A 25223-nucleotide genomic window follows, 5' to 3' on the forward strand; every position below is an offset into this window, starting at 1 on the left:
ATAGCCAGCGTTGTTCGGGTACTGGCGGTGGGCCAGCATCTTTATGCACTTCCCATGGCTTGGTGGGGAAGGTGCTTGGCAGGTACCCACAAGCCGAACCCTGGCACCTCCCTGCAGCATCAGCGCCCCCGTCACTGGGATCAACAGGCAAGAGCCTGGGGACAGCGGCTGTCATCCTGCAACGCTCCCTCCTCAGGACAGGGCAGCCCTGGCTCACTCACTGGTAGTCCCAGGCCCAGCCTAGGACTTCCAAAATTCACTTGGAGATTGTTTGTTGAGGTCTGGGGAGATGTGCTCCCAGAGCTGGTGCTTTCAGAGGCGGCCAGGCTTCCGGGGGTGTTGCCCAGCCCTACAAGAGCCCAGGAAGCTCTGCCTTGTTGTCAACTCTCTGGTCTATTCTGGCTTCTCCTCCTGGTGCCTTTCTCTTCAGAAGAACCTGAGAATTCTCCATAAATTCAAACGTACTTTTCCTCTCCAGGACAACGGCAGTGGGAACCTTATTGTTTATTTGTAAGATGAGAACTCTAGTCCCAGAAAAGCAGGACCTGAAAGCTGCATATCTTTCAGCCAAGCTGGACAGAAGTAAGTGGAGTTGTTTATCCAGGAAGTCTCCAAGAGCATCATTCAGAACTGAGCTACACCCACAGTCGTGATCACAATCAAACTTCAATAAACATAGGAGGGAAAAAGTGAACAGGAATGAAAGTTAACAGAAGCCACAAACTACAGAATCAGGCTACCAAGACAAAGACAATGGAATCATCAGATATTGAATATAAAATAAATACCAAGCAAAATTAATGAAAAGATACGCAACACCTCAACACCCTGTACCACTATTGCACAAACTGCAGAACACCAGAGACAGCGGGAAGACTCTAAAAGCAGCCAGATAGCTAAGACAGATTCCACAGCGGCAATGAAGCTGGAGCAAAATGGAATACTATGGAAGGATGTAGAACACAGTGGGAAAATACCTTCAAAGGAAATAATTGTCAGGGGGGAAATAAGGACAGTTTTCCGACAAACTGACTGCTGCCAAATGACCTTTCCTAAAGAAACTACTAACAGTTGTATTGCAGGAAGAAAGAAAGTGATCCCAGAAGAATATCTGAGATGCAAGAATATCTTCATTTCTTAAGGAGATCTTAAACTTGACCGAAAAAGCACAGTCTATAAAAGAAAAGATTAACATATTCAATTACGTTAAAATCAAGAACTCAGTTCACCAAAAGACATCATAAGATGTGAGACATAAATTGGTGCAGCCACTATGGAAAACAATATGGAAGTTCTTCAAATAATTAAAAATAGAACTACCATATGATCCAGCAATTCCACTCCTGGGTGTTTATCCAAAGAAAGCAAAAACACTAATCAAGAAGCTATATGCACCTCAGTGTTCATAGCAGTGCTATTTATAACAGCCAAGATATGGAAGCAACCTGAGTGTCCATCAACAGATGAATGGATAAAGAAGATGTGGTATATACACACAATGGAATATTACTCAGCCATAAAAAGGAATAAAATATTGTCATTTGTGACAGCATGGGTGGACCTGGAGGGTATTATCCTTAGTGAAATAAAGCAGAGAAAGACAAATACTGTATGATTTCACTTATATGTGGAATCTAAAAAATAAAACAAATGAACAAGTATAACAAAACAGAAAAAAATGTGAGAGACATATGCTGGCAGAATATATCTGCCATATTTATAACAGTTAATGAGATCCACACTATTAGGAAGAATTCCTATGTGTCAATAAAAAAAAGGCACACCTGTAAGAAATATGTAACCAATTAAAAAACAACCATAAAAAATTGCACAGAAGAAGAAATACATGAAACATATGAAAATAGACTCAATCTTATTAGTAATTATAAAGATTAAAATCTAATGAGACACATAGAAAATCCCAAGGAACCTACCAAATAACATTCCCCCCCCCCCAAAAACCAAAACCCTCCTTAAAGTAATACGTGAGTTTAGCAAGTTGCAGGATACAATACTGACAAACAAAAAGTCAATCATATTTCTATCTGCTAGCAAGGAACAACTGGGAAATGGAAATTTAATAAAACAATACTATTTACAATAGCTCCCCCAAAATAAAATACTTATGCGTAACTATAAAAAAATGTGTACAGTATCTGTATGCTAAAAACTACAAAACATTGATAAAAGAAGTCAAAGAACATCTTAATCATTGGAGAGGCATACCATGTTCATGGATTGGAAGACTCATCATAGTAAAGATGTCAAGTCTCCCCAAATTGATCTATAGATTTAACACAATCAAAATCCCAGCAGATATATATTGTAGATATTGACAACCTGATTCTAAAATTTATGTGAGGGACTTCCCTGGTGGTGCAGTGGTTAAGAATCCGCCTGCCAACGCAGGGGACACAGGTTCTATCCCTGGTCCAGGAAGATCCCACATGCCGTGGAGCAACTAATCCTGAAAGCCACAACTACTGAGCCTGCGTGCCACAACTACTGAAGCCCGCATGCCTAGAGCTCATGCTCTGCAACAAGAGAAGTCATGGCAAAGAGAAGCCCGTGCACCACAACGAAGAGTAGCCCCCACTCGCCACAACTAAAGAAAGCCCGTGAACAGCAAAGAAGACCCAACACAGCCAAAAAATAAAATAAAAAAACATTTTTAAGTAAAAAAAAATTAAAATAAAATTTGTGTGAAAAGGCAATAGAACTAGGGAAGGGGATGAGCTTTCTCCTGAGATGGGCAGAAATGTGAGTCACCTGCACTGACAACTATTTTGAGTGCTGAAACTTTAGAGAAAAAAATTTTTTAATCTAATAGTGTGAATCCTCCAAACCACAAACCCAAGAGACATCCTTGGCTCCCTGTTTCCCATCACTCCGAATCTCCAGTGGTCTCATAGTCCAACAAATTCTTCTTTTTCAGAATTATTGTATTACTTAATAAAAGATATACTCCCATGTACCTACTATGAAGGGAAAGAAATAGAACATTATCATTATCTTCGGAGGCCACTGTACACTCGTTCCCAATCCCATAACTCTCTTCCTCAGAAGGATCATTCTCAGGAGGTGCTGATGAGGGTTTTGAAGGAATTGGGGAGTGGCAATGAGTTCAGGTTTTGTACCTGTTAGACTTGAAAAGCTTGAGGCGCAGGGCCAGGAGTGGGGTGAGGCAAGTGAGGTGCCTAGAGTGCAAATTGTAATGAGGCACTTGCTCTCAGGGGTCATACAAGTGCAGAGAGATGTCCAAGTAGAGACATCAAGCGGGCATGCAGGGCTGAAGGCTGCAGAGAGAGAAATGCCCTGCACTGGGTTCCTGGGATCGCCAGCCCATGTGGTGCTTAAAAGCACAGATGTAACAGGAGTGACGACAGGGGGAACCCAGGAGACTCGCCAGGACATTCTAAGGAGGGCCGGGAAGGAGAGGAGACAAACCAAGAACAAAACTCCTTGGTGCTCATGTGCCTGTAAACCCTTGTCCTCCAGGCCCCTAACTGAATGTGCTGTCTGGTGGACATTTAGTTTCTCCCTGGGCTCACCAACATGGCTGCAAGCCCAGCCCCAAAGCAAACAAGTGCAGAGCCCGAGGCAACAGGAAAAAGTTTGGGCTTTTCCGCCAAAGGGATAATAAGTGGCTAGACAGAGTTGAGAGGTGATTTAACTGGAACTGTATTGCCCAACTGGTAACTGACTCCAGGGCATCAGATACTATACCCAGGAGGCTCCAAACCAAATATCCACAGGGCCAGGCAGGCACTGTCAGTGGATGAAGGGAGCCAGAAGGAGAATACTATTCCACAGTGAAAGTGAGCAACCGGGAATGTGCCACACAATGGCATAGGGATTGGGAAGGTTGGGGATGTGGTCCACTGAGAACTCCAGGTCCTTTTTAAAGAGCCAGTCACAACTGGTTTCAGACTACTCTGGCCTGGGAAATGGGTTCACTGTGACCAGAACTATGGATTTCTCAAGAAAATGTCTGAAATCTGAATTTTTCATGTGAAATATCCCTTTTTAAATGTTGGCAACTAAGCAGAAATGTTTCAAAAATTTTATATACCGACACTGTTTGGGCCAAGAAGACACATCCACAGGCCAAATTTAGCCAAGTCTTTCCATTGGAAACCTCTGTTAACCACGTGAATTTCCTAACAAAATTTGCTCTGGCTCAGGGGCCAGCCTTCCTTCCCCATTTCCCTCTTGAAACCCACCTAACTCCACCCAAAGAGCGTTTAACCAGAGCCAGAGGAGGAGAGAGGTGACCTGCAAAGGGAAAGGTGCCCCAGACCAGCCAATAAAGCCCCTTGTTCTGTGGTTTTCTCTTACAGATATTTGGGTTCTGGGTCTGGATCCTGGTGGCTGCCACCCAGGTAGCAGACCCACTGCTACAAGGATGGGTGATGTACGTCTCGCTCACCTCATTCCTCATCTCCCTGATGTTCCTCTTGTCTTATGTGTTCGGATTTTACAAAAGATTCGAGTCCTGGAAAATCCTGGTAAGAACAAGTGAGAGTGACCCAGGCCCTCAGGCTCCTCCCAGGCCAACGTCCTGGGTGTGGTGAGGACAACAGCCCTCCTGGGCGGGAAGGAGAACCAGAGACCTTTCCTGGCCTGGGCCCCTAAGGCAGCGGTCCCCAACCTTTTTGGCACCAGGGACCGGTTTTGTGGAAGACAATTTTTCCATGGACCAGGGTGGGGGTGGGCGGGTGCTTCAGGCGGTGATACGAGCAATGGTTCAGGTGGTAATGGGAGAGATGGGGAGCGATGGGGAGCAATGGGGAGCGGCAGATGAATCTTTGCTCACTCCCCCTGCCCCTCACCTCCTGCTGTGAGGCCCGGTTCCTAACAGGGGTTGGGGACCCCTGCCCTAGGGAACCCCGACTTTTTGTTTGAATGTGTTTACTATTAGGTCAGAATGAAAGCTTTCCTCTGCCAGAGTCCATCCTTCACTGTATTCCCCCCCATTGCCTCCCTCATTAGGGACTATCCATGGCCCGGCTACTCCTGCAGCAAGCGCATCTGGAAGCGTTTTCCCTCTAGATTTAATTTATGGTAAAAATCATTGGAGCAGCATTGAAGGAAAGGCTAGTAGAAAAAGAATCACCCCAATCTCAAGATCCTACCACAATCACCTATCACAATTCATTCTTCCATATTCCCGGCAAATTTTATGCAAAATATATAAATCACACTGAACCAATAATCTTGGATGTAGAGTCTTTCATTTAATATTATGTCGTTAAATTTTTTTAATCACATCATCTTGATAACCACTGAAAACTCTTCTATACTGAACAAGTCAAAACATATACAAAAAGTAGGGAGGATTATATTATGGACCCTCATGCAACCATAACCCAGATTCCAGAATTTTCAAGATTTTATCACACTTGCTTCACCTAGCCTTTATTTTTCCCCCTAAAGAATTTTAAAGCAAACCCCAAACATCATGTCATTCCATTCCAGTCACCTCAGTATACCTCCAAAAAATACACAAACTTTCTTACATTATCACACTTACATTAAGTTAACAATAATTCCTCGGTATCATCAAAGATGCAGGTCACATTCAGGTTTCCCCCATTGTAACTGAAACATCTTTTTGCAGTTGGCCTGTTTGAATCGGGGTCCTCATCACGCCCACTTGCACTTGGTAGTGATGGTTATTGGGTGCCTTTAATCTAGAATGATTCTCCCTGACGGGGACTTGCTGAAGAAAACTGGGTGGTCAGCTGTCCTGTAGAAGGTCCCACATTTGGGGTTTGTTTGCTTCTTCCTGGTGTGATTTGACTTGCTCGTCTATTCCCTGAATTTTCTGTAAGCTGGAAGTTCGCATCTAAAGGCTAAACTGAAGATGGGTTAAACCTTTCTGGCAAGAACGCTTCATAAGTGGCTTCAAGTCACATCACACATAGTGACTGGTGGTCCCTCTTTCACTGTGACAACCTTACCCCATCAATTTTTTCTCTAATGCTTTCTTTCGTCTACTGATGAATATTCTTTAGGGGCTGCAAAATGCTGATTTGCCTATTATGACATTCCTCCCAGAATTGATAACTATGACATCCTTGTGGTATTGAAGAACTCTGCTGAGAGTTTAGCATAGAGGTTCAAAAATTGAAATCTAGAGTCAGATTAGCCTGACTCTGCCATGTGTCAGCTAAGCCTCAGTTTTCTCATCTGTAAAGTGTAGATGTTAATAGTAGCAGCCTTATGAAATTAGCTGTGAAGATGAGATGACACATGTGTATACCGTTAGGACAGCGCCCAGCACACAGCAGGTCTTCATAGCACTAATGGTTAGGAGCACAGGCTTGGTGTTACTGTGGCCTGGGCTCAAATCCTGGCTCAGCTTTTATTCACTGACTTTAATGTTGAACTTCTCTTTCCTCAGAATGGCACTAACGATAAGTAGTACCGACCTCATAGTTGACAAGGTTAAATGAGATAAATGGGGAAAAGGCTTAGCCTAGAGCTTGGCTGGCAAGAAGCACTCAATAAATGTTGGTTCATATTGGTATTATTATTGCCGTATATTAATCCACTATTGTTCACCACATAGAAATTTCATCAGGAACACTGCAAAAGAAAAAAGCAGGAGTTTTGGGAGCAGGCTTTTCTCTTTTGCCCCCTCTTCCCAGCTACGTAGTCAAAGAGGAAAGTGCTACCTGCTCGCGTGTCCGCGTGACTGTGGCCATGGCCTCTGCTCCATCTTTCCAGGACAGCCTGTACCATGGGACCACTGGCATCCTGTACATGAGTGCTGCCGTCTTACAAGTACATGCCACGATCATGTCTGAGACCAAGGACCTGAAAAACTACTACATAAACACTGCAGCCTCGGTGAGTGCTGGGCAAGAACATGACAGCTGCCACCATGGAGGGAAATGCATGAGGCTTAATTCTGTCTCCTGCAGAACAGATGTTCCTGAGCCCTCAGGCTGAAGGAGCCTTGCAGGATAGGAGGAGGGGTGTGTGTGTGTGTGTGTGTGTGTGTGTGTGTGTGTGTACGCACACACATGCGCACGCAATCAGGTGTGCCCAAGCTCGCAGGGTACCAAGTCCAAGTTCAGGTGTCATCTCTTGTCTCTGGTTTTCTTGCTCCCTCTTACACCCACTACGCTGCCCTCAGAATATGTTTTTCCAAAACGTAAATTTTCCAAAATACACATCTCTTATTGAAAACTCTTCAGTGACTCCCATTGCTGCTGGAATGGAGCCAGAATTTCTCAGCATGGCTCAAGTTCCCGTGTCCTTTTATTTCAATGACAGACGTGCACAGGGTAACATATTGGCTGATGGAATCCGAGGCAAGGTGGTCCAGGCGAGTCATGGGACGAGCAGGACCCCTGGATTTTAGGTCCACTGGGACCGGAGACTCTAGGCCAGCAGGGCCCGGCCTTTCCAGTCCCCACGAGGCAGCCTCCTTCCTCTCTTGGTGGGATGGCGCCCTCACGTGGCAGGTGGCTCACAGCTGGGGAATTTCACCTCTGGCGCCGCCTAACCTTCCTTACACCTTCCCAGGAAGGTCTAATACCCAGGCTGGGTCCCAGTCCTCCCCCACCTGCCGCTGTGACCGGAAAGGTCTTGTGTCAGTCGGGCACTCCCACAGGGATCAGGCAGCAGGAGGAAGGGGTGTGGCGCAGGGTGCTGACCCCATTGGACGAAGGATGCCGGGCAAGCGAGGTGACCCACGAGGGAGGCCTCAGGGGTCTTTGGCTGCCTTTCCGGCCGGTCTGCTTCCTCCCGTTCCTGGCCCAGCACCACTCTGCCCCCCCAAGCCCGGCTGCTCGCCCTTGCCCTCCTGCTCCAGCCACGTCAGTCTCCTTGCTGCCCCTGGACCCGCTCTCGCCTTGGCCTTGGCCCCAGGACAAGCACCGCAGCTCCGTCTCCTCCTGTTTGTTTCTCCTGGGTGAGGCCGTTCCCCTCCCCGTCCCCTTCCTGCTTTATTTTCTCCTGCGCGCTTAGCCCCACCTTCCATGCTACTCTACTGGTTTATCTTGCTTATTTTCTGCTTCTGCCACTAAAATGTAAGCTCTAGGAGGACAGGAATTTTTGAATTTTTGTTCAGCATTATAGCCACAGTTGCTCTTGAAGCACAGCAGGTGCTTACAAGATATTTGTTGGATGAATGAGTGAATGGACAGAGTGTGATTGGACAGGGGGTTGGAGTGAGGCTGGAGTCGTCTGCTGGGCCAAGACATCATCAGGCAGTGCAGTTGGGCGACTCTGGGGATGGCTTTGGATGTGGCGGGTTGGGGAGGGACCCCTGGGAAGGGAGGGGTCACAGGTTTGTGGCTTGGGTAGCTGGATGAGATGAGGGTCCTGGGGCCGACTGAGCTTGTGAGGAAGTCTCAGGAGTTCAGTCTGGACCATAGAGAGCTCGTGGGGCCTCTGAGGCTCTGAGGAGCTGAGAGGTGGGTGCGCAGAGTTGAGCTCTGGACCAGTGAGTGAAACTTGTCATCAGAGCACAGACAGTGGCTGAAGGTGAGTGGGGGGAGAGTGCCCAGAACCAGACAGCAAGAGAAAGAGACACAGAGAGAGAGAGAAGAGGGGGAGAGGGTCCAGGGCAGGGATGGAGATGGACCCACTTTATGGCCAGGTAGAGGAGCACACGTCTGCAGGTGAGAGGGACGCTGCAAAGTCACAGTGGAACACGGGCATGGAGCGTTTCAAGGAGGATGGAGGGGCTGGCCAGTGGTTGCCGCCTTTAAGCCAGGCAGGGCTTGGGCAGAGAGGGGACGAAGCAGGGTCAGAACGAGGGCCTCCCAGCAGTGAAGGGCCTTTGTGGGTTGGGAGCGGGGAGCGATCACCAGCATCCCTAAGGAAGTAACTCCCCGGGCTCTTCCAGCTCTTTGCCTTCATCACCTCCCTGCTCTACATCCTCCATGCCTTCAGCATCTATTACCACTGAAGAAGCAGGGAGCTGGGCCGACGTGGGAAACGCTCTTTTAAAGCCTAGAGTATCAGCTCCCAAAAGTGGGTTTCAACATTTGCCATCTGGCTGATAAACAGAAGCTCAGCGATGACATCACTGGATCAACAGACCATCTTTTCAGAACGAGTGATGAAATCACATGCTGGCAGATCTGTTTGGACATTTTAATTCATTGTGATGAATATGAAAAAGCTGGGAGGAGGGCTTTGTTGTTTTGTTTTGTTTTGTTTTGTTTTGCCTGGGAAAGTAACTGTCTCTTGGAATTATCTGACAATGAACCTCGCTCTTCTAGAAAACTAACATCTATAAGCCCTCACTACTGAATGTTCCAGGTCTACCATCATCAGGCCTGTTTGGGGATTCTGCCTCAGCAACGAGATTCCCCACAGCAGGTCTATGGGAACCTTCATAATTTTCTTAAGAAATGGTGCTGTCAACGCCTTCAGAGCTGAAGACCCACAGACCTCGTTCCTGTCCCGTGGTCCTGTCCCTGCTTCTCAGCGGCGGTCCAAACCCGCTGCCCGACCCCCATTCACATCCCCTCCCCTTTCCTCCCCAGCTTTGGGAGCCAAGGGAAATCTGTGTAAAATCAGCTTTGAGGGTAGATAATAAGCGATTGGCTCTACAAAATTTTTACACAGCAAGACCTGGGGGAGGGGAGGAGGGGTGGGGGAGGGAAGGGTGTAACCCGCTTCTCTGTAACTGTAAGTCAGGCCGCTCTGCTCAGAGAACTGCAAGGCTGCAGGACGCCTGGGTCAGGCCTCCAGACCCCACCCCCTAAGGACTGGGAGTCACCCTATCCCTCAGAAAAGACCATCAAGGAAGCCGGCAGGACGTTACATGCCAGGATTCTCCTCTGGGCTCCTGTCACACGTGGGACATCGATGAGGCCAGAAAGGACCCATCCCAGGGTTCCTACTGTTTCCCATGCATCCCCGAGTGGTCCATCTGGGAGGGGCCTGGAACCACCCAGCCAGCCTCCTGCAGTGAAGGGCTCCCAGGGGCCAGGACATGCAAATGCATTTGCACTTTGGGGCCATTCTCAAAGAAAAGGCACAGAGAAATGTAAAATCGAGGTGCTGGATTCCCAAGTAAATGTTTTTCAAAAGTAGGCTGTGCCGTCTGGCGTTTCTGTCCCCGTGCTGGGGTTCCAGCTGCTTGGCCTCAATCTCTAACGCTGAGTCAGGGCTCAGCCCCTTAACTGCATGGGCCCGACGCCGTTTTGAAATGAAATAAATTATTATGTGGAAGGGACTTGTTTTAGCCTATTCTAGGGCTTACAGTTTTGTATTGACTCTTTTCTGCTCCTGAAGGGGAGGGGGAGGCAGGAGGGGAAGTCACCGGAGAGAAAACTCTGGCTTCATTCCCTGACAGCTCACTTTCTAATCTCCCCCATAGCTTGAAAAGCCACCGTTCATGTCTCACGTTCTTGCCTGGTGGCTATCTGAGATGGTCATTGTTAAATATTTACTGAGTAGCCACATCCAAATAAAAGTCATTTGTACAGTCAAAAGCCTGGAGTTGGTCAGTTTCGTGGTGTCGGCACTGGAACTGGCCACCATGTGACAGGTCCCGACAGCAATTGCACAGAAAGCACCCCGTGGAGGGTTTTAAGGCCCAGCGCACCCGGCCTTGCTTCTAGGGCAGCTACACAGGGGCACTGAGACTGTCTCCAGGGCTCCGGTTTGTGGTGTCATTTCCACTTCAGTAAGAATAGTTTGGGTGCAAGCTCCAGAAACCAAACTCATGCAGCTTAAGCAAAGTCAGGGATGTCCTGGCCAGGCCTGGGAGGTGCAGAGGCCTGGGTGGGCAGGAGAAGACCCCTTGCCCAGCCCTCTGCCCTCATGTCCCTGCTCTCCTTCATGGGGTGCTGTCCTGTCCTCCCATCACATTGCAAGGCCCCCCATCCACTGGGCAGACACTGTGGACCCAGCCCTGAGCCCCGGCACCCCCTAGTTCACCTGCAGCTGCTGTAGCTCCCAGCCACCTTCCTGCCTTCAGGACGGCTGTCCTCTCTCTCTAGGACTCTCCCCAGCTCTCATCTTCTGTGGGGAAGACCCGAGGCAGCCTACCAGGCTCCTCAGAGCCCCCAGCAGAGGGGTGCACCCACTGGGCCGAGCGAGGCCGAGCTTTGCTGGGTGTCCCTCACCCAGCAGGATCCAGGGAGCCCCTGCTTTCCCATGGGGCTCCCTGGATCCTGCACCCAAGTCCTCGCCTCAGGGTGGGCTTCAGGGGAGCTCAGACTAAGACAGCCTGATCTCAGGTGGCCTCAGCCTGCAGCGGCTTAAAGCAGGGTTTCGGTTCCCCAGCCAGAGATTGAAGTCAGGCCAAGGCAGTGAGAACGCTGAATCCTAGCCTCTAGACCACGATGGCCAGTGACAAGGCCCCTGGCCCTTTGGCTTTGCAGAAATGAATTCCCACAAAGACAGAAAGTAGCAAAACAAGTAAAGTGTTTACTAGGAAGAAAAAGTACGTGTGGATAGACACAGGGGTGGACCCAGAGAGCGAGCTGCGCCTTCAGGGTAGTTTGAATCACTTACATGGGGCATTTCTTCCAGGTTTCCTTGGCCAATTATCTTGCTTTGCCTGGTTCTGGGTCCATATTTGGTTTATCTCAGGGTCCTCCCACGTGTGCGCATGCATCTCTTAGCCAAGATGGGTTCTAGCAAAGAGGAGTATAGCTAGGTTGACATCACTCCCTTTTTGACCTCCTGAGCACGTATAGTTGGGAAGGTCTCCTTGACCTCGAGAACAAGGAATATGTGGTCTCTATCTCTTATCTGGGCAGGGCTCAGCTCCTCTCTCACTCCTGCTATTTTGGAGCTCAGCCTGGGGCCCATCTATCTCCTGCCTCAATCCCACAACCTTGTCCTGAGCCTCAAGCCCATGCTGGGCACTGGGGCCACGGGCATTGGGATGCAGGGTCCTGCCAGCTGCATTCTACGGCCCTGGCTGAACAAGTCGGTAGCAGGTTTGATTGGCAGCTTTGTCCAGACAGCCGAAATTCTGCTTTGACCAATAACTGGGCTGTGATCTTTAAATGAGATAAGAAAAAAAAGACCATTAAAATTTGAAAACTAAACAACATACTTAGCTCTGGGGTCTACCTCAGCAGGAATGGAAAATCCCTAGTTGACAGGGTGTTACCCTCACCCTCCTGCCCCCTCCTGCCCCCAAATCTGTCACTGACCTTCCCGTTAGGGATTTGCCGGGGAGCACATCTCAGTGAAAACTGGACGTTGACCATGGAGGACCTCAGGCAGCCCTTGATCAATGTGATGGGCAGTGGGGGAGCGGTGCCGATGTCCCCCGACATCCGCAGAGCTCACACCCCACGTTCTCCTGCTAGATTCTCCCGGGTGGGACCCGGTGCTTCCCAGGACACCAGAAGATGACGAATCTTATTCCCAGCACTCCTGTCCCTCGGTCAACCATCTCCAAGGCCGCGTGTCCCTGCCTCTGTCCTAGCCTGGTCATTACACAGCAGCTGGCCTGTCACCTCTCAGCGACTCATGGGCTGGGGGGTGGAGGCTGTGGGTGACATCTCCACGGTGACGCTGGACCTCCCCTGCCCAGAGGCTTCACTCCCAGCAACTTGTACCGACCTAGTGGACCTCGGCCTGATTGCGTTGGGATTGATTTCTGCATACAAATCTGGAACGGGGGTGTAAGACCCTCTATCTCCTCTGTGTGTGTGTCTTATCAGAGAAGAAATGTTAGAGGTAGTGATTAAGCACCTGCGGTGAGTCAAGACCCCACCTAGACACCTCTTTTATTCTAACTTATCCACCAGGGCGTCCAGGAAGCACACTGGTTTCTGCCCACTTTAAAGTGTCCCGTTGGCCCCAGTCCCCCACTTCCACCCTTGCTCCAGGGCCTTTGGCTGCATCTCCTGCAGGGTTCAAGCCAGGAGGGTCATCTCTGGCCCATCCTTCCCCTCCCAGCCCCGCCCCCCAGGCCTCTGCACCAGCCCCCCTCCCTGTATCAGCCCCCTCAGAGGCGGTGCATCCTTACCTTACAGAAGAGGAAGACATCTGGATCTCACATACAGAACGCTGCACCATCAAGTCATAGCTCAAAGCCCCAGTGTTTCTCCAAGTTTTCCTCCTTGTCTTGACCCTTAGCTGTAAGGAGACGTTCTCAAAGCACAGGAAACAGAAAAATACGGCCCGGTTTATCAAAACATGCAGAACGTCATCCCAGGAAGGTTGTGTATCCCTCAATCACACTTTCTTCTCACTTTCACGTTAGTGCCGAGTTGTTAAGTTAAGCGCGTGTGACAGTCAGGGTTCCCTCACCCATGTCTGGCTCCCCTTTTGCCGGCAGGATCCAGCTATTGCTAACAGCAGCAATGTACCCAGGCGGCCTTGCAGCTGGGGCTCGATTCTGGCTACTGAGAGAGAAGCAGAGGTCTGCTCCAGTGGAGGGTGGGGTACAGGACTGCGGAAACCTTTTGCTCGCTGGATAAAAGGGTCAGACATCACTGGTTGTCTTAGATTGAGTTTCCCCAGGGACAGACTCTGAGACCGAGGCTGCGTGTGTGCAGCTTCACCGGGGAGGGCTCTTGGGAGATGCACCTGGGACAGGTGGGGGACGCAGGGCCAGGCAGAGGGAGGCGGTGGCCTGCAATGAGGTTGCAGCCGAGGCCTTGGTGGATGAGCTGGCCCCCCTGCAGGGATGCCCTGCCTGAGTCCGGAGGGCAGCGCCTTCGTCTCCCACATCAGCCATCATTGGCAATCACTGGTATCAGGTCGTTTCCAGAGGGGAGGGGGGCGTGTCCATCCGTGTGAAGAGGTGGGCTGGGCAGGCACCGCCACGCCCACTGCTCGGCCATGTCCCCTTCCTGCCTTGAACAAGAGCATCATGGCCGGGCTACTGTCAAGGAGAGGGCAAAGACATCGGCCCAGACACTGATGACTGTTGGGCAAACATAGCCACCTCTTTCCTCAGACTTTTGTCTCATTATGTGAGAAAGATGACTCCCTGTTTGTTTAATCCACCGTGGTCTGCTGGCCGATACAGCGGCTGAATGCACAGCTGCTTGAGACTTGTATTCTTTCCTGCCTTACCCTCCACCCCCAAAGCCTGGCCTCCCCTCAGCCCTATCCCCAGACACTCTACGTCCTGAATGAATCTGAAATTTGTCTTCTCCGTACTACCTCCCAGGTCCTCATCACTGGGAATCCCAGGACCTAGGTCCCCAGAGCCAGGCAGCCAGTCGTGGATAAGATTCTGTCCCTCCCTGGCTCCAAATCCTTCACTGCCCTCAGAATAAAGTCCAAACCCCTTGGAAAGTGACCGCCCAGGCTCTAAATGCAGGTCTGACCCCTGTCCCAAGTCCAGCTGCATCGCCACCCCAGGCTCACCTAGCTCTGATGGTCTAGCTCAGCACTGCCGCTGTGTCTGTGCATGTGGTGGACGTTCCATTCCCTCTTCCTGGGAACTCGAAGGCCCTGACCTTCCTGTGTGCGTAAAAAACTCTTGTTTATCTTGCAAGACGGACTTCTTGTCCCCTGGAGTTAATCTTTGCCTTCTCAGGCTGCCTCTGTACCTGGGGCGTGTGCTGCCGTCCCACTGCGTTGCTCTAAATGCTGTGCTGTCCCCCCACCCAGCCAGGACGTTTCAAGGGCAGGGGTTTGGGTCTTGGATGTTTTTATTGTCTTTGCGCTTCCCTACCGTCCCCTGCTGGGGCCCCCCAGCCTCAGCTCTGAGTGCTTGGCCGGCGCTGATGACAGAGATGCGGCCTTGCGAAGGCCATTGCCGACCTGCAGGTACTGATGGCAGAGCTGGCTCCCGAGCCCTCCCTCCCAGGTCTCACCTCCAGCCCACGGTCTGACTTCCGGGGGGCAAACGGGTGTTCTCTGCCTTGTCCCTTTTCTTCCTGGACTTTCACATGACATTTCAGCTCCTTTCACCCTAGAATCCCAGCCACAATGAGGAAGAGCCCAGTGTGCCACCGCCAGGGCCCAGTCCAGCGCTGGTGGCCCTGCTGCAGTCGGCTGGAGCTACCCGTCTGGCCGGCTTGCTTCCCAGTCCACACTGGTTCCGGGCCCAGCGCACAGCAGGGTGGATAAGAAGGCATTAAGTGCGCCCTAGAGCTCCGAGGGCCCGGGTATGAGGTGGCTCCTCCGAGGGAACTGTTAAGACAATGCCTCCAAAAACATCAGAGCCGGACGTGAGAAACACGGGGATTTTCGAGCTGGGAGGGGCAACTGGGAGCGTCGGGTGCTTCTGGGAGCCAGGTCCTCTTCTCTGCACTAGGAGGACCCTGGCTTTGGGCTGCGGCTGCTCTTTTTAGGGCGCCTCCTTCCTCATGTCTTTGTTTCTTTACCTGGAGAGCAGCTCTTTAGGAAGAAACAAATGCAGGGGCCATCTCCCTGGGGGCCAACTCCACAAGGCCTGGAGTGGGGGGATGGTGGAGGGCATGGAAGGCTGTGCAGAGGAGGCTGATTCTGCCTCTTTCCAGCCTTGTGAACTCAGGCAAGGCGCATCACTGCTTGAGGACTCCCATTTCCTATCTGTAAAGTGGGATGCACGGGATCCCTACACTATAATATCTAGGTGCAGTTGCATCAAGACGAGCTGTGTCAAGGTAGGCTTATGTCGAGGTGAGGTTAGGTCCAGGTACAGATAATGTTAAGCTGTAATTACGCGGAGGCGGAGTAATATTAAGATGTGTTTATGTCAAGATGCAGTTGTGCAAGATTTAGATATGTCAGGGGGTATTATGTCAAGGTTCAGTGAAGCTATACCAGGATGCGCTTATGTTATGGTGTACTCATGCCAAGTTACCTCAAGGTGTAGGTCAGCTACGGGGCACCTGTCGACGCCATGGCAGCTGTAGGATGGGAGCCTGTGAAGCGGGATCATTACTGACTTGTGTAATCGGACTTGGCAAGAACCCACGAGGGCGCCCGCGAGGTAAGGTCCCTTCCTTCAGCAACAATAGGAAACGACTCCACCTCCATTAAGATCATGAAACTATTTCTCCTTTCACAGTTGACTCCTTTTAAGCGAAAATAATTCAGGAGCCAGATTGAGGTGGGAAACTGGTTGAAAGAGCTCGGTGCAGTTACCCGAGTGCTCCGCTGGGTGGCGCGCGGGCTCCGCTCCGATGCGGGAAAGAGCGGACCTTCCCGGTGGCGGGAGGTGGTCGGGCCGGAAGTGGCGGGAAGTGGGGACCCGACGCAGGCGGGAGTCTTTGGGGATTTTGCCAGGGAAGGCTGCCCGTGCCGCAGGAGACAGCAGAGATGCTCCCTGCCCTCGGAGCTTTACCCACTGCCTCACACATGGGGAAGGAGGCCCAGGAACCTGCTCTGGCACAGTTTGCATGTTGGGTCAGGGCTGAAGGAGAGGGGGCGGGTGTCACACGGAGGTCCCTTCTGTCCATCCACCGTCGCTGTGGCAGGGGGATAGCTGTGCCCAAGCCAGGGGAGAGGTCTGCTCTGCCTGGAAGGGGGGCGGAGGGACTTCTGTCTGATGCCCTCCCAGCCATCACCGCCCACTCCACTCTTTTCGCTGGGCTATGTTCACCGAGCGCCCACAGACTCCTGGGCCCTGGGGTGATGAGCCTGGACCGGGGATGGACACATGCTGGGTGGGAGCTGAGCTAAGGCTGCTCCCAGGGGCCACTGAGGGAGGGAGGGGAGAGCATGGGGGATCCCAGGGTTACAGCACGATGTCAAAAGCCAGCCTTTCCTTTAATCAGCTTCTATCAGGTATATGCCCAGGTTTCCAGACGCTTCCAGGGGCATCCCTGACCCCGCCCACCCAGCTCCCCAGCCCCCTCCAGCGCCCCTGAACAGATACGTTTATGCAGGTGTTTTGGGCCCCAGCCCTGTTATGTGGCCCTACACACTGCTGAAATTCTGCAGCTGGGTCCGAGGAGGGGCCCCCATCGTGCACTAACACCTGCAACCCTGGACACGTGCCTTCACACTGTGCCTTGGTCTGCTTCTCTGTGGATGCAAAGATGCCCTGGAAGGCCCTCTGGGGCCACTGCTTCCTCCTAGAGAGGTGGGCAGGGAGGGTGGAGGAGAAAATCGAGGAGGGAGACCCCAGGCCACTTTTGTGCAGTGGGAGGGCAGGTCATGAGGCCCAAGTCAAACCCGGGGGGGTCCCCTCCGAGCCAGGCTCCTTTGGTGTGGACTCAGGAGACACGGGTGGGAGCAGCTGAGAGCCTTGGGGCAGGGCACATGCCTTCTAGGGGCAGCCTCGATGTTTGCTGTCAGCAAAAACTCACAGGTTTTGTTCTGTCGCCTGCATGTTTGCTGAGTGTCTGCTGCGTGCCTGGCCCTGGGCAGGGCTCTGCTCTCAAGGACTCAGGAGTGGGGTGTGGCAGGGGCCACAGGGCTCACGTCTTAGGGCGATGGGGCACTGACCCAAACTGGAAGTGATCTCGGGTGGCCTCGGCCTGCAGCGGCTTGAAGCAGTGTTTCGGTTCCCCGCCAGAGGTTGAGGTCAGGCCGCGGCAGTGAGAGCACTGAATCCTAGCTTCAGACCACCAGGGACCAGTGGCCAGTGACAAGGCCCTGGCCCGTCAGCTGTGTAGAAATGAATTTCCACAGAGAGACAGAAAGTAGTGACACAAGTAAAGTGTTCATTAGGAGGAAACGAGTACAGTACATGTGGATAGACACACAGGCGGACTCAAAGAGAGTCGCGCCCTCGTGGTGGTTTAAATCACTTACATGGGGCATTTCTTCCGGGTTGCCTTCGGCCAATCATTTTGACTTGCCTGGTTCTGAGTCCGTATTCGGTTTATCACAGGGTCCTCCCTTGTGTGTGCGCGCATCTCTCAGCCAAGATGGATCCCAGTGAAGAGGTCTATGGGTAGCGCGACATCACTCCCCTTTTGACCTCCAAGAAGCTTTATAGTCGGGAAGGTCTCCTTGACTTTGAGAATGAGAAATATGTGGTCTCCTATCTTTTATCTGGGCAGAGCTTAGCTTCTCCTGCTGTTCAGCCTGGGGCCCATCTATCTCCTGCCTCAGAAATAGCGGGGAGGGATTTACAAAGGGCCTCCTAGAAAATAGGACCTCCTGAAAGTTACCAGCACGATCAAACACCTGGAGTCCTTCCCCCACCTGGAGTCGCAGGCTGGGGTTCTAAAGGTGGGATGCAGCCTTTAGGTGGGAGAGGGCCATCGGGATGGGGAACTGTGTAAGGAAGGGCTCCGAGTCCAAAGCAGCTGTGTTTCTGGAGCCAACAGCAGCCAGGGGGGCGGGTGACTGTGACAGCGCCTGGGCTCACAGGTCCTAGCAGTTACCACGATTCTCCCACAGGGATGAGGAGCTCGGGGTGGAGGTGCGGCTTAAGCAGGGAGTTCTGATTCTTGTGCCTGCACTGGCCACCCTGCTGACCAGAGCATCTTTGGAGACTTGTGTCCTCGTTAAGAATCTGTACTCTCGGGAATTCCCTGGTGGTCCAGTGGTTAGGACTCCGTGCTTTCACTGTCGAGGGCCCGGGTTCGATCCCTCGTCGGGGAGCTAAGATCCCACAAGCTGCGGGGTGCGGCCAAAAAAAATCTGTATCCTTGAATTCTCCAAGAACAAAACACTACTACTTTGGATTCCACATCATGATACGTATATAAGGAGGATTACACTTTTCATATTAGTCATAAATTGGTCATTTAGATCAGTAATTTAGAATAATAGCCAACACTCTCATAGAGCCTTGGAGACCCAAGCCCTCACATGGACTCTTCTCCCTTGGCTATCGGGGTGTCTACTTGTGAGGAGACGTGACAGGTCTTAAGTGACAGCCTCGCTGTCTCCCAGCAAGTGAATGGGAAGCGCTGTCTTCTGGTGGGGCCTTCCAGGCAGAGGGGTGGGGCTGGCGCCAGGGCCACATCTCCAAGGGCCCCAGACGCTCCCCATGCTGGAGCTCCTAGGAGGCTCCAGCTCGGAGACGGGGTTGGGGGCGGTACTCCAAATATGGGCCTCTCCCAAGTCCACTCGGAGCCCACGTCTCCAAGGAGGCTGGGAGGCCTTGGTCCTGGCTGGAGGTCACTTGAAATGTGAAGGGGCAGAGTAAGAAGAGTTGGGATCTGAGGAGGCGACAAAGCACAGAATCAGGACCATCTGTTCCCCCCAACCCAGGACCCCGTCTCAGGTACTCCTTGACAATTTCGGGGCACCTACTGCATCCCAGGCTGGGCACTGGGCACTGGATGCCGTGATGAGTAAGAAATGGCCTCTGCCCTTGAGGGGCTCACAGACCCCTGAAAAGAGAAACCAGGGGAAAGAGGCCAAGCAAGGTGCTGGGGGCTCGGAGGTGGGCGTCACGGAGGCCACCACCAGTGACCGCCATCTTCAGGGCCAAACCAGGCCATGGATCCTGTCTTGCTCCTACTCCCCCTCCTGCCACTTGACCATTGGCCTGAGTTTGTCATTAGCCGGTATCTCTAGTGCTGGGAATCTTGGAGTTTCTTAGAAGAGCCCCAGTTTCGTAGAAAGTAATTTTTTTCTTTTATTCAGAGGTGATCCACTAGAACTATAGCTGACTATGATTTCATTTTTATGCTTCTGTAAAATTCTTTCATGTAAAAGAATGTGCAAAGCAGGAAAAAGTCCATTTTGGTTTTGGAAATTACAGCCTGCATAGCTCACACGTGTGTGCACACCTGCACACACACACCCCCCCTCAGCGTAGGGTGCTGCCCACAGTGGGATCTCTGAGCCTGAACACGCACTTGTGGACACTACAGCCTTTCCTCTTCGGCTCAGCCCACAAGCAAAGGCCAGAGCAGCTGTCGCCCAGCACTGTGTTGTAGGGATTGGCTGGAAGCTGCAGGGAACACCTGCAGGGGTTGTGGGAAAGCCCTTCCGTCCACCTCCGTCTTCCTCTGTTCAGGAGGGAGGGGAAGGGGCAGGCCAGGTGAGGAGCAACGGGCAACCTGGAAAGATGTCAGAAGGGACAGTCCTGCCCCCAGCACAGCCCTGCTTCACGTGGGCTTGTTTCCAGGACGCCTGCGGTGGCCCAGCTGAGTCAGTCGCCCGGTGCCCATTTCCCTGGGATAGAGGTTTGGGTCCTCGCTCAGTTTCGGCTGAGAGCTTATGGGTGGTGGAAGGGGGGACCCAGCCAGGCCACAGTTCATGAAGCAGAGGCCCAGGGGGACTGCCGCGTTCAGGCCTGGGTCTGACCGGTGAAGGCCCCCAGGGCCTGTACAGCTGAGGAGAAGCTGAGGGAAACAAGGGCTCCGCCCTTGACCTCAGGTGGCTTCTGTGAGAAACTGGCTAGTAATATCTCCCATGCATTCCAGAAAGGGCAAGGTAAAGCAGGGTGTGGTAGGTTAGGTTGTTTATTTGAGATTTTCCTTGTTTCTTGAGTTAGGCCTGTATCACTAGAAACTTCCCTCTTTGAACTACTTTTGCAGTGTCCCATAAATCTTGGGAAGTTGTGTTTCCATTTTCATTTGTCTCGAGGTGTTTCCTGATTTCCTCTTTGGCTTCTTCTTTAACCCCTTGGTTTTTTTTTTTAGTAGCATATTTTTTAGTCCCCAAAGGTTGATGTGGAACCTAAAAAATAAAACAAATGGATGAATATAGCAAAACAGACTCACAGATATAGAAAACAAAGCAGTGGTTACCAGTGGGAGAGGGAAGCGGGGAGGGACAAATTAGGGGTATGGGATTAAGAGATACAAACTGCTGTGTATAAAATAGATAAGCAACAAAGATACATTGTATAGCACAGGGAATTAGAGCCACTATCTTGTAAAAACTTTTAATAGAGTATAATCTGTGAAAATGTTGAATCACTGTGCTGTACACCTGAAACTAATATAATATTGTAAATCAACTATACTTCAATTAAAAAAAAAAAAGAAAGGGAAAAAAAGCAGGGCATGAATGACCCCAGCTCTGGGGCCAAAGCAGTGGGCAAAGCAGTGGGCAAAGCAGTGGGCTTCCCACAGGAAGCTGCTGGTTCCCCTCTGCCTGAAGTCACAGTTCCCAAGGCAGGTGGATGCATCTCCCCAAGATCAACAGACCTTCTGGGTTTTCAGTGCCGAATCAGGCCAGAGTATTCTGCAGCCCTGGGTCGAAACACTTGTGTGGCTGAAACCAGCCAGCCCCACGGGCATCTCTTACTGATGCAGTTTAAATGAAACCTTTGCCTTTCATGTCACACATAGAGGTGAAGTAATGCTCTAGAAATAATTTCACACCAAAATGTAAGTGGCGGGCACAGGCCATTCCTTCCTTCACAAATGTTTATTGCCAGCCAACTGGTCAGCAGTCAGAGGTGAGAATTAAGTAAGGTAATGTGGATCGACAGCCAGGCACATAGTAGAAGCTCCTTACATTTTACTTCCCAATCCTTGACACATCGTGGAACACATAGAAAATAATACAACTCTTTTTGCACATTGGGATAAACTGAGATAAGTATATAGGGCTTAATGAAGAAATTCATTACATTATCTTTAGGTATATAAACAATTATGATAAAGATAAATTTAAAAGTTTGGGGGAGATATTCAATGTGGAATTGGTATGAAACATCAAAATACATTTTCAAAAAAAAACAACTTGCGCTTGCATTTATGTACATACCTTTGGGGGTAAGCTTGTTTGTTTGAACTGGCTACAATCAGCTCCTGATCAAGACTTTTAGATCATTTCTCAGTTGAGTGAGTGCATTTGCCCCCAAGGTCTTCAGGTAACTGGCACAAAAACTGTCCTTGCCAGCAGGCACCTGGATGCCCAGATCAGAAAGACTCCGCATGAATTCAGAAATGTTTGGGTATTCGGGTCTGGGTGTCAGGAAGGAGTCTCATATCTGGAATTTTTTGCAAGTAATGTATTAGAGACTGGGGACTCTCAGACTCTGGTATGCAATTGCTTTAGATTTGTGGTTTAGGCTGAAATCTAAGTTTGTAAACAGTGCTGGAACATTTAAGAGAATGTAAGGTTCATCATATTCAAATTCAGAATTTGAAATTAAAAGGCTCAAAATGACTTTGTCATCAGACCATTGAAATACTTAAAAAGGAAAATGTATATTAAACTTATAAAGTTTTAAGTGTTAGAAGAGGTTTCCTTAAGTAAGTTTGCAGTTGAAAACAAATGTTAGTCAAAGGCCCATTAAAAGTGATTGCTGGCTGTACACTAGCAATGAATAATCCAAAAATAAAATTAAGAAAACAATTCCATGTAAAATAACATCAAAAAGAAAAAATACTTAGGAATGAATTTAATTTGTAAATTGCAAGACTTGTACACACTGAAAACTACAAAACACTGTTGAAAGAAATTTTAAAAGACCTAAATAAATAGGAAGATATCCCATGTTTATGGATCGGAAGACTTAATATTGTTAAGATAGCAATATTCCCCCATTTAACCGACAGACTCAGTGCAATCCCTATCAAAATCCCAGTGGCAGTTTTTGTAGAAATTGACAAGCTGACCCCAAAATTCATGCAAAACTGCAAAGGACCCAGAAGAGCCAAAACAACTCTGAAAAAGAAGTTGGAAGATTCACATTTCCCAATTTTAAAACAATACAAAGTACAGTAGTCAGGACAGTGTGGTACTGGCAAAAGGTTAGACATGTAGATCAAAGGAATAGGGTTGAAAATCCGGAATTAAACCCTCACATTTATGGTCAGTTGTTTTTTGACATGAGTGCCAAGACAATTCAATGGGGAAAGAATTGTCTTTTCAACAAACAGTGCTGACAACTGGACATCCACGTGTAAAAGAATGAACTTGAGTTCCTACTTTGCACCAGATACAAAAATTAACTCAAAATGAATCAAAGACTTAAATGTAAAAGCTAAGGGCTTCCCTGGTGGCGCAGTGGTTAGGAATCCACCTGCCAATGCAGGGGACATGGGTTCGAGCCCTGGTCCGGGAAGATCCCACATGCTGCGGAGCCACTAGGCCCGTGCGCCACGACTACTGAGCCTGTGCTCTGGAGCCCACGAGCCACAACTGCTGAACCCACATGCCACAACTACTGAGGCCCTCGCACCTACAGCCTGTGCTCCGCAATGGGAGAAGCCACCGCAATGAGAAGCCCGCGCACCGCAACAATGAGTAGCCCCTGCTTGCGGCAACTAGAGAAAGCCTGCGTGCAGCAAAGAAGACCCAACGCAGCCAAAAATAAATAAATAAAATAAAAATTTTTTTTAAATGTAAGAGCTAAAACTACTAATGCCTTATAAGAAAACATAGGAGTAAATGTTCATGACCTTGGATGAGGCAATGGATTCTTAGATATGACACCAAAACTACAAGCAAAATAAATAAATAAATAAATTGGCTTTGATAAATATTAAAAGCATTTATGCTTCAAAAGACACTATTAAAAGAGTGAAATGACAGCTCACAGAATGGGAGAAGATATTTGCAAATTATATATCTGAGAAGGGACTTGTATCTACAATATATAAAGAACTCTTACAACTCAATAGTAAAAAGACAAAGCTACATTAAAAAGTGGACAAAGGATCTGAATGAAAAAAAAAGGTATACAAGTGGCCAATAAACACATGCAAAGTTAACTTCATTCACCAGTAAGAAAATGTTAATTAAACCCATATATCTATCAGGATGGCTAAAATTTTAAACAATGGCAACACCAAAAGCTAGCAAGGATATGGAAAAACTGGATCACTTATACATTGTTGATGGGAGTGTGTGTAAAATGGCATAGCACTCGGTGGAACTAAACACGCAACTACCTTATGATCCAATAATCGTACTCCTGGGCACTTATGCCAGAGAAATGAAAACTTACATTCACACAAAACTCTGTGCATGAGTGTTCACAGCAGCTTTATTTGTAATAGCCCCAAACTGGAAACAACCCAGATCCCTTCAACAGGTGACTAGTTCTGCAAACAGTCATACATCCATACCATGGAACACTGCTCAGTAATTAAAAAGGAAGAACAATTGATATACACAGCAACCTGGAAAAATTTCCAGAGAATTATGCTGAGTTAAAAAATCCCCAAATGTTACATAGTATATGATTCTATCAAAAAATATTCTTAAAATGCCAACATTATAGGGGCTTCCCTGGTGGCGCAGTTGTTAAGAATCCACCTGCCAATGCAGGGGACACGGGTTAAATCCCTGGTCCAAGAAGATCCCACATGCCGAGGAGCAGCTAAGCCTGTGTGCCACAACTACTGAGCCTGCGCTCTAGAGCCCGCAAGCCACAACTACTGAGCCCACGTGCCACAGTTACTGAAGCCTGTGTGCCTAGAGCCCTGCTCTGCAACAAGAGAAGCCACTGTAATGAGAAGCCTGGGCACCGCAATGAAGAGCAGCCCCTGCTCGCCGCAACTAGAGAAAGCCCGCACACAGCGACGAAGACCCAATGCAGCCAAAAATAAGTAAATAAAATAAATAAATTTTTAAAAAATGACAACGTTATAGAAATAAAGAACAGATCAGTGAGCCTGGGGCTAAGGAGGGGGTGGGGCAGGTGAATACTGAGTGTGATTATAAAGGACACATGAGGGTTCCTTGTGATGGTGGACATGTTCTATATCTTGACTGTGGTGGTGGATACATAAATCTACATGTGATAACACTGCATAGAACTAAATACACACACACACACACACACACACACACACACACACAAATAAGTACAATAACACTGGGGAAATCTGAGCAGGACCAGTGCCTGTGCCAGTGTCACATCCTGGTTGTGATGCTGTACGATGGTTTTGCAACACGTTCTTACGGAGGGAGACTGGGCAGAGGGTACCAAGGGCTCGCTCTGTATTATTCTTACAACTGCATAGGAATCTGCAATGATCTAAAATTAAAAGTTTTTTGCTTTTTTTTTAAGTGGTTAGGATCAGGAAGCAGGAGGCCTGGCGTCTGGCCTTGGCTGTTCCATCAAGTCCCTGTGTGACCCTGGACAGATCACTTCTCTCTGCTTCCGTGTCAATTTCATTTCCTCACCCGGAAGATAAAGGTTTAAATGTCCCGAAGGGGTCCTTCAGTGTGGACGGTCTGGAGTCGTAGCTGTGGTGTCAGTGTGGCCCGAGGCCACAGGTGAGAGGCTCCTCGGGTCTATGGAACAGACGGGTCTCCAGGGGTGTGCGCTGTCCCTTGGGGTGGGGTGCCGGGGCAGGCGTGGCGCAGGATGTTAGGTACAGAGACCAGGAGTCCGGGCCTGAGGCGGTCGCTTGGCGCTGCAGGCCAGGCACAAGCTGGCCTAGGGCAGGTGCTCCCGGTTACGACCACACCCCTGCTCCCCCGGGAGGCAGAGAGGCAGGAGCGGCCAAGCAGACTATGGT

General features: G+C 49.9%; 1 protein-coding gene across 2 annotated transcripts in view; it reads left to right on the forward strand.

Annotated features, from left to right (window-relative positions):
* MALL (mal, T cell differentiation protein like) overlaps positions 1 to 10204 on the forward strand; it is a 28256-nt gene extending 18052 nt beyond the window's left edge. For both annotated transcript variants that reach the window (XM_061210941.1, XM_061210942.1), the window contains 3 exons: positions 4341 to 4508; positions 6733 to 6855; positions 8864 to 10204. In XM_061210941.1, coding sequence (XP_061066924.1) covers positions 4341 to 4508; positions 6733 to 6855; positions 8864 to 8926 — 354 coding nt within the window. In that variant the 3' untranslated portion in view covers positions 8927 to 10204. The remainder of the gene's footprint in view (positions 1 to 4340; positions 4509 to 6732; positions 6856 to 8863) is intronic.
* The last annotated feature ends 15019 nt before the right edge of the window (positions 10205 to 25223 follow it).

Source organism: Eubalaena glacialis, chromosome 14 (genome assembly GCF_028564815.1).
Source record: "Eubalaena glacialis isolate mEubGla1 chromosome 14, mEubGla1.1.hap2.+ XY, whole genome shotgun sequence".
Taxonomy (NCBI): Eukaryota; Metazoa; Chordata; class Mammalia; order Artiodactyla; family Balaenidae; genus Eubalaena; species Eubalaena glacialis.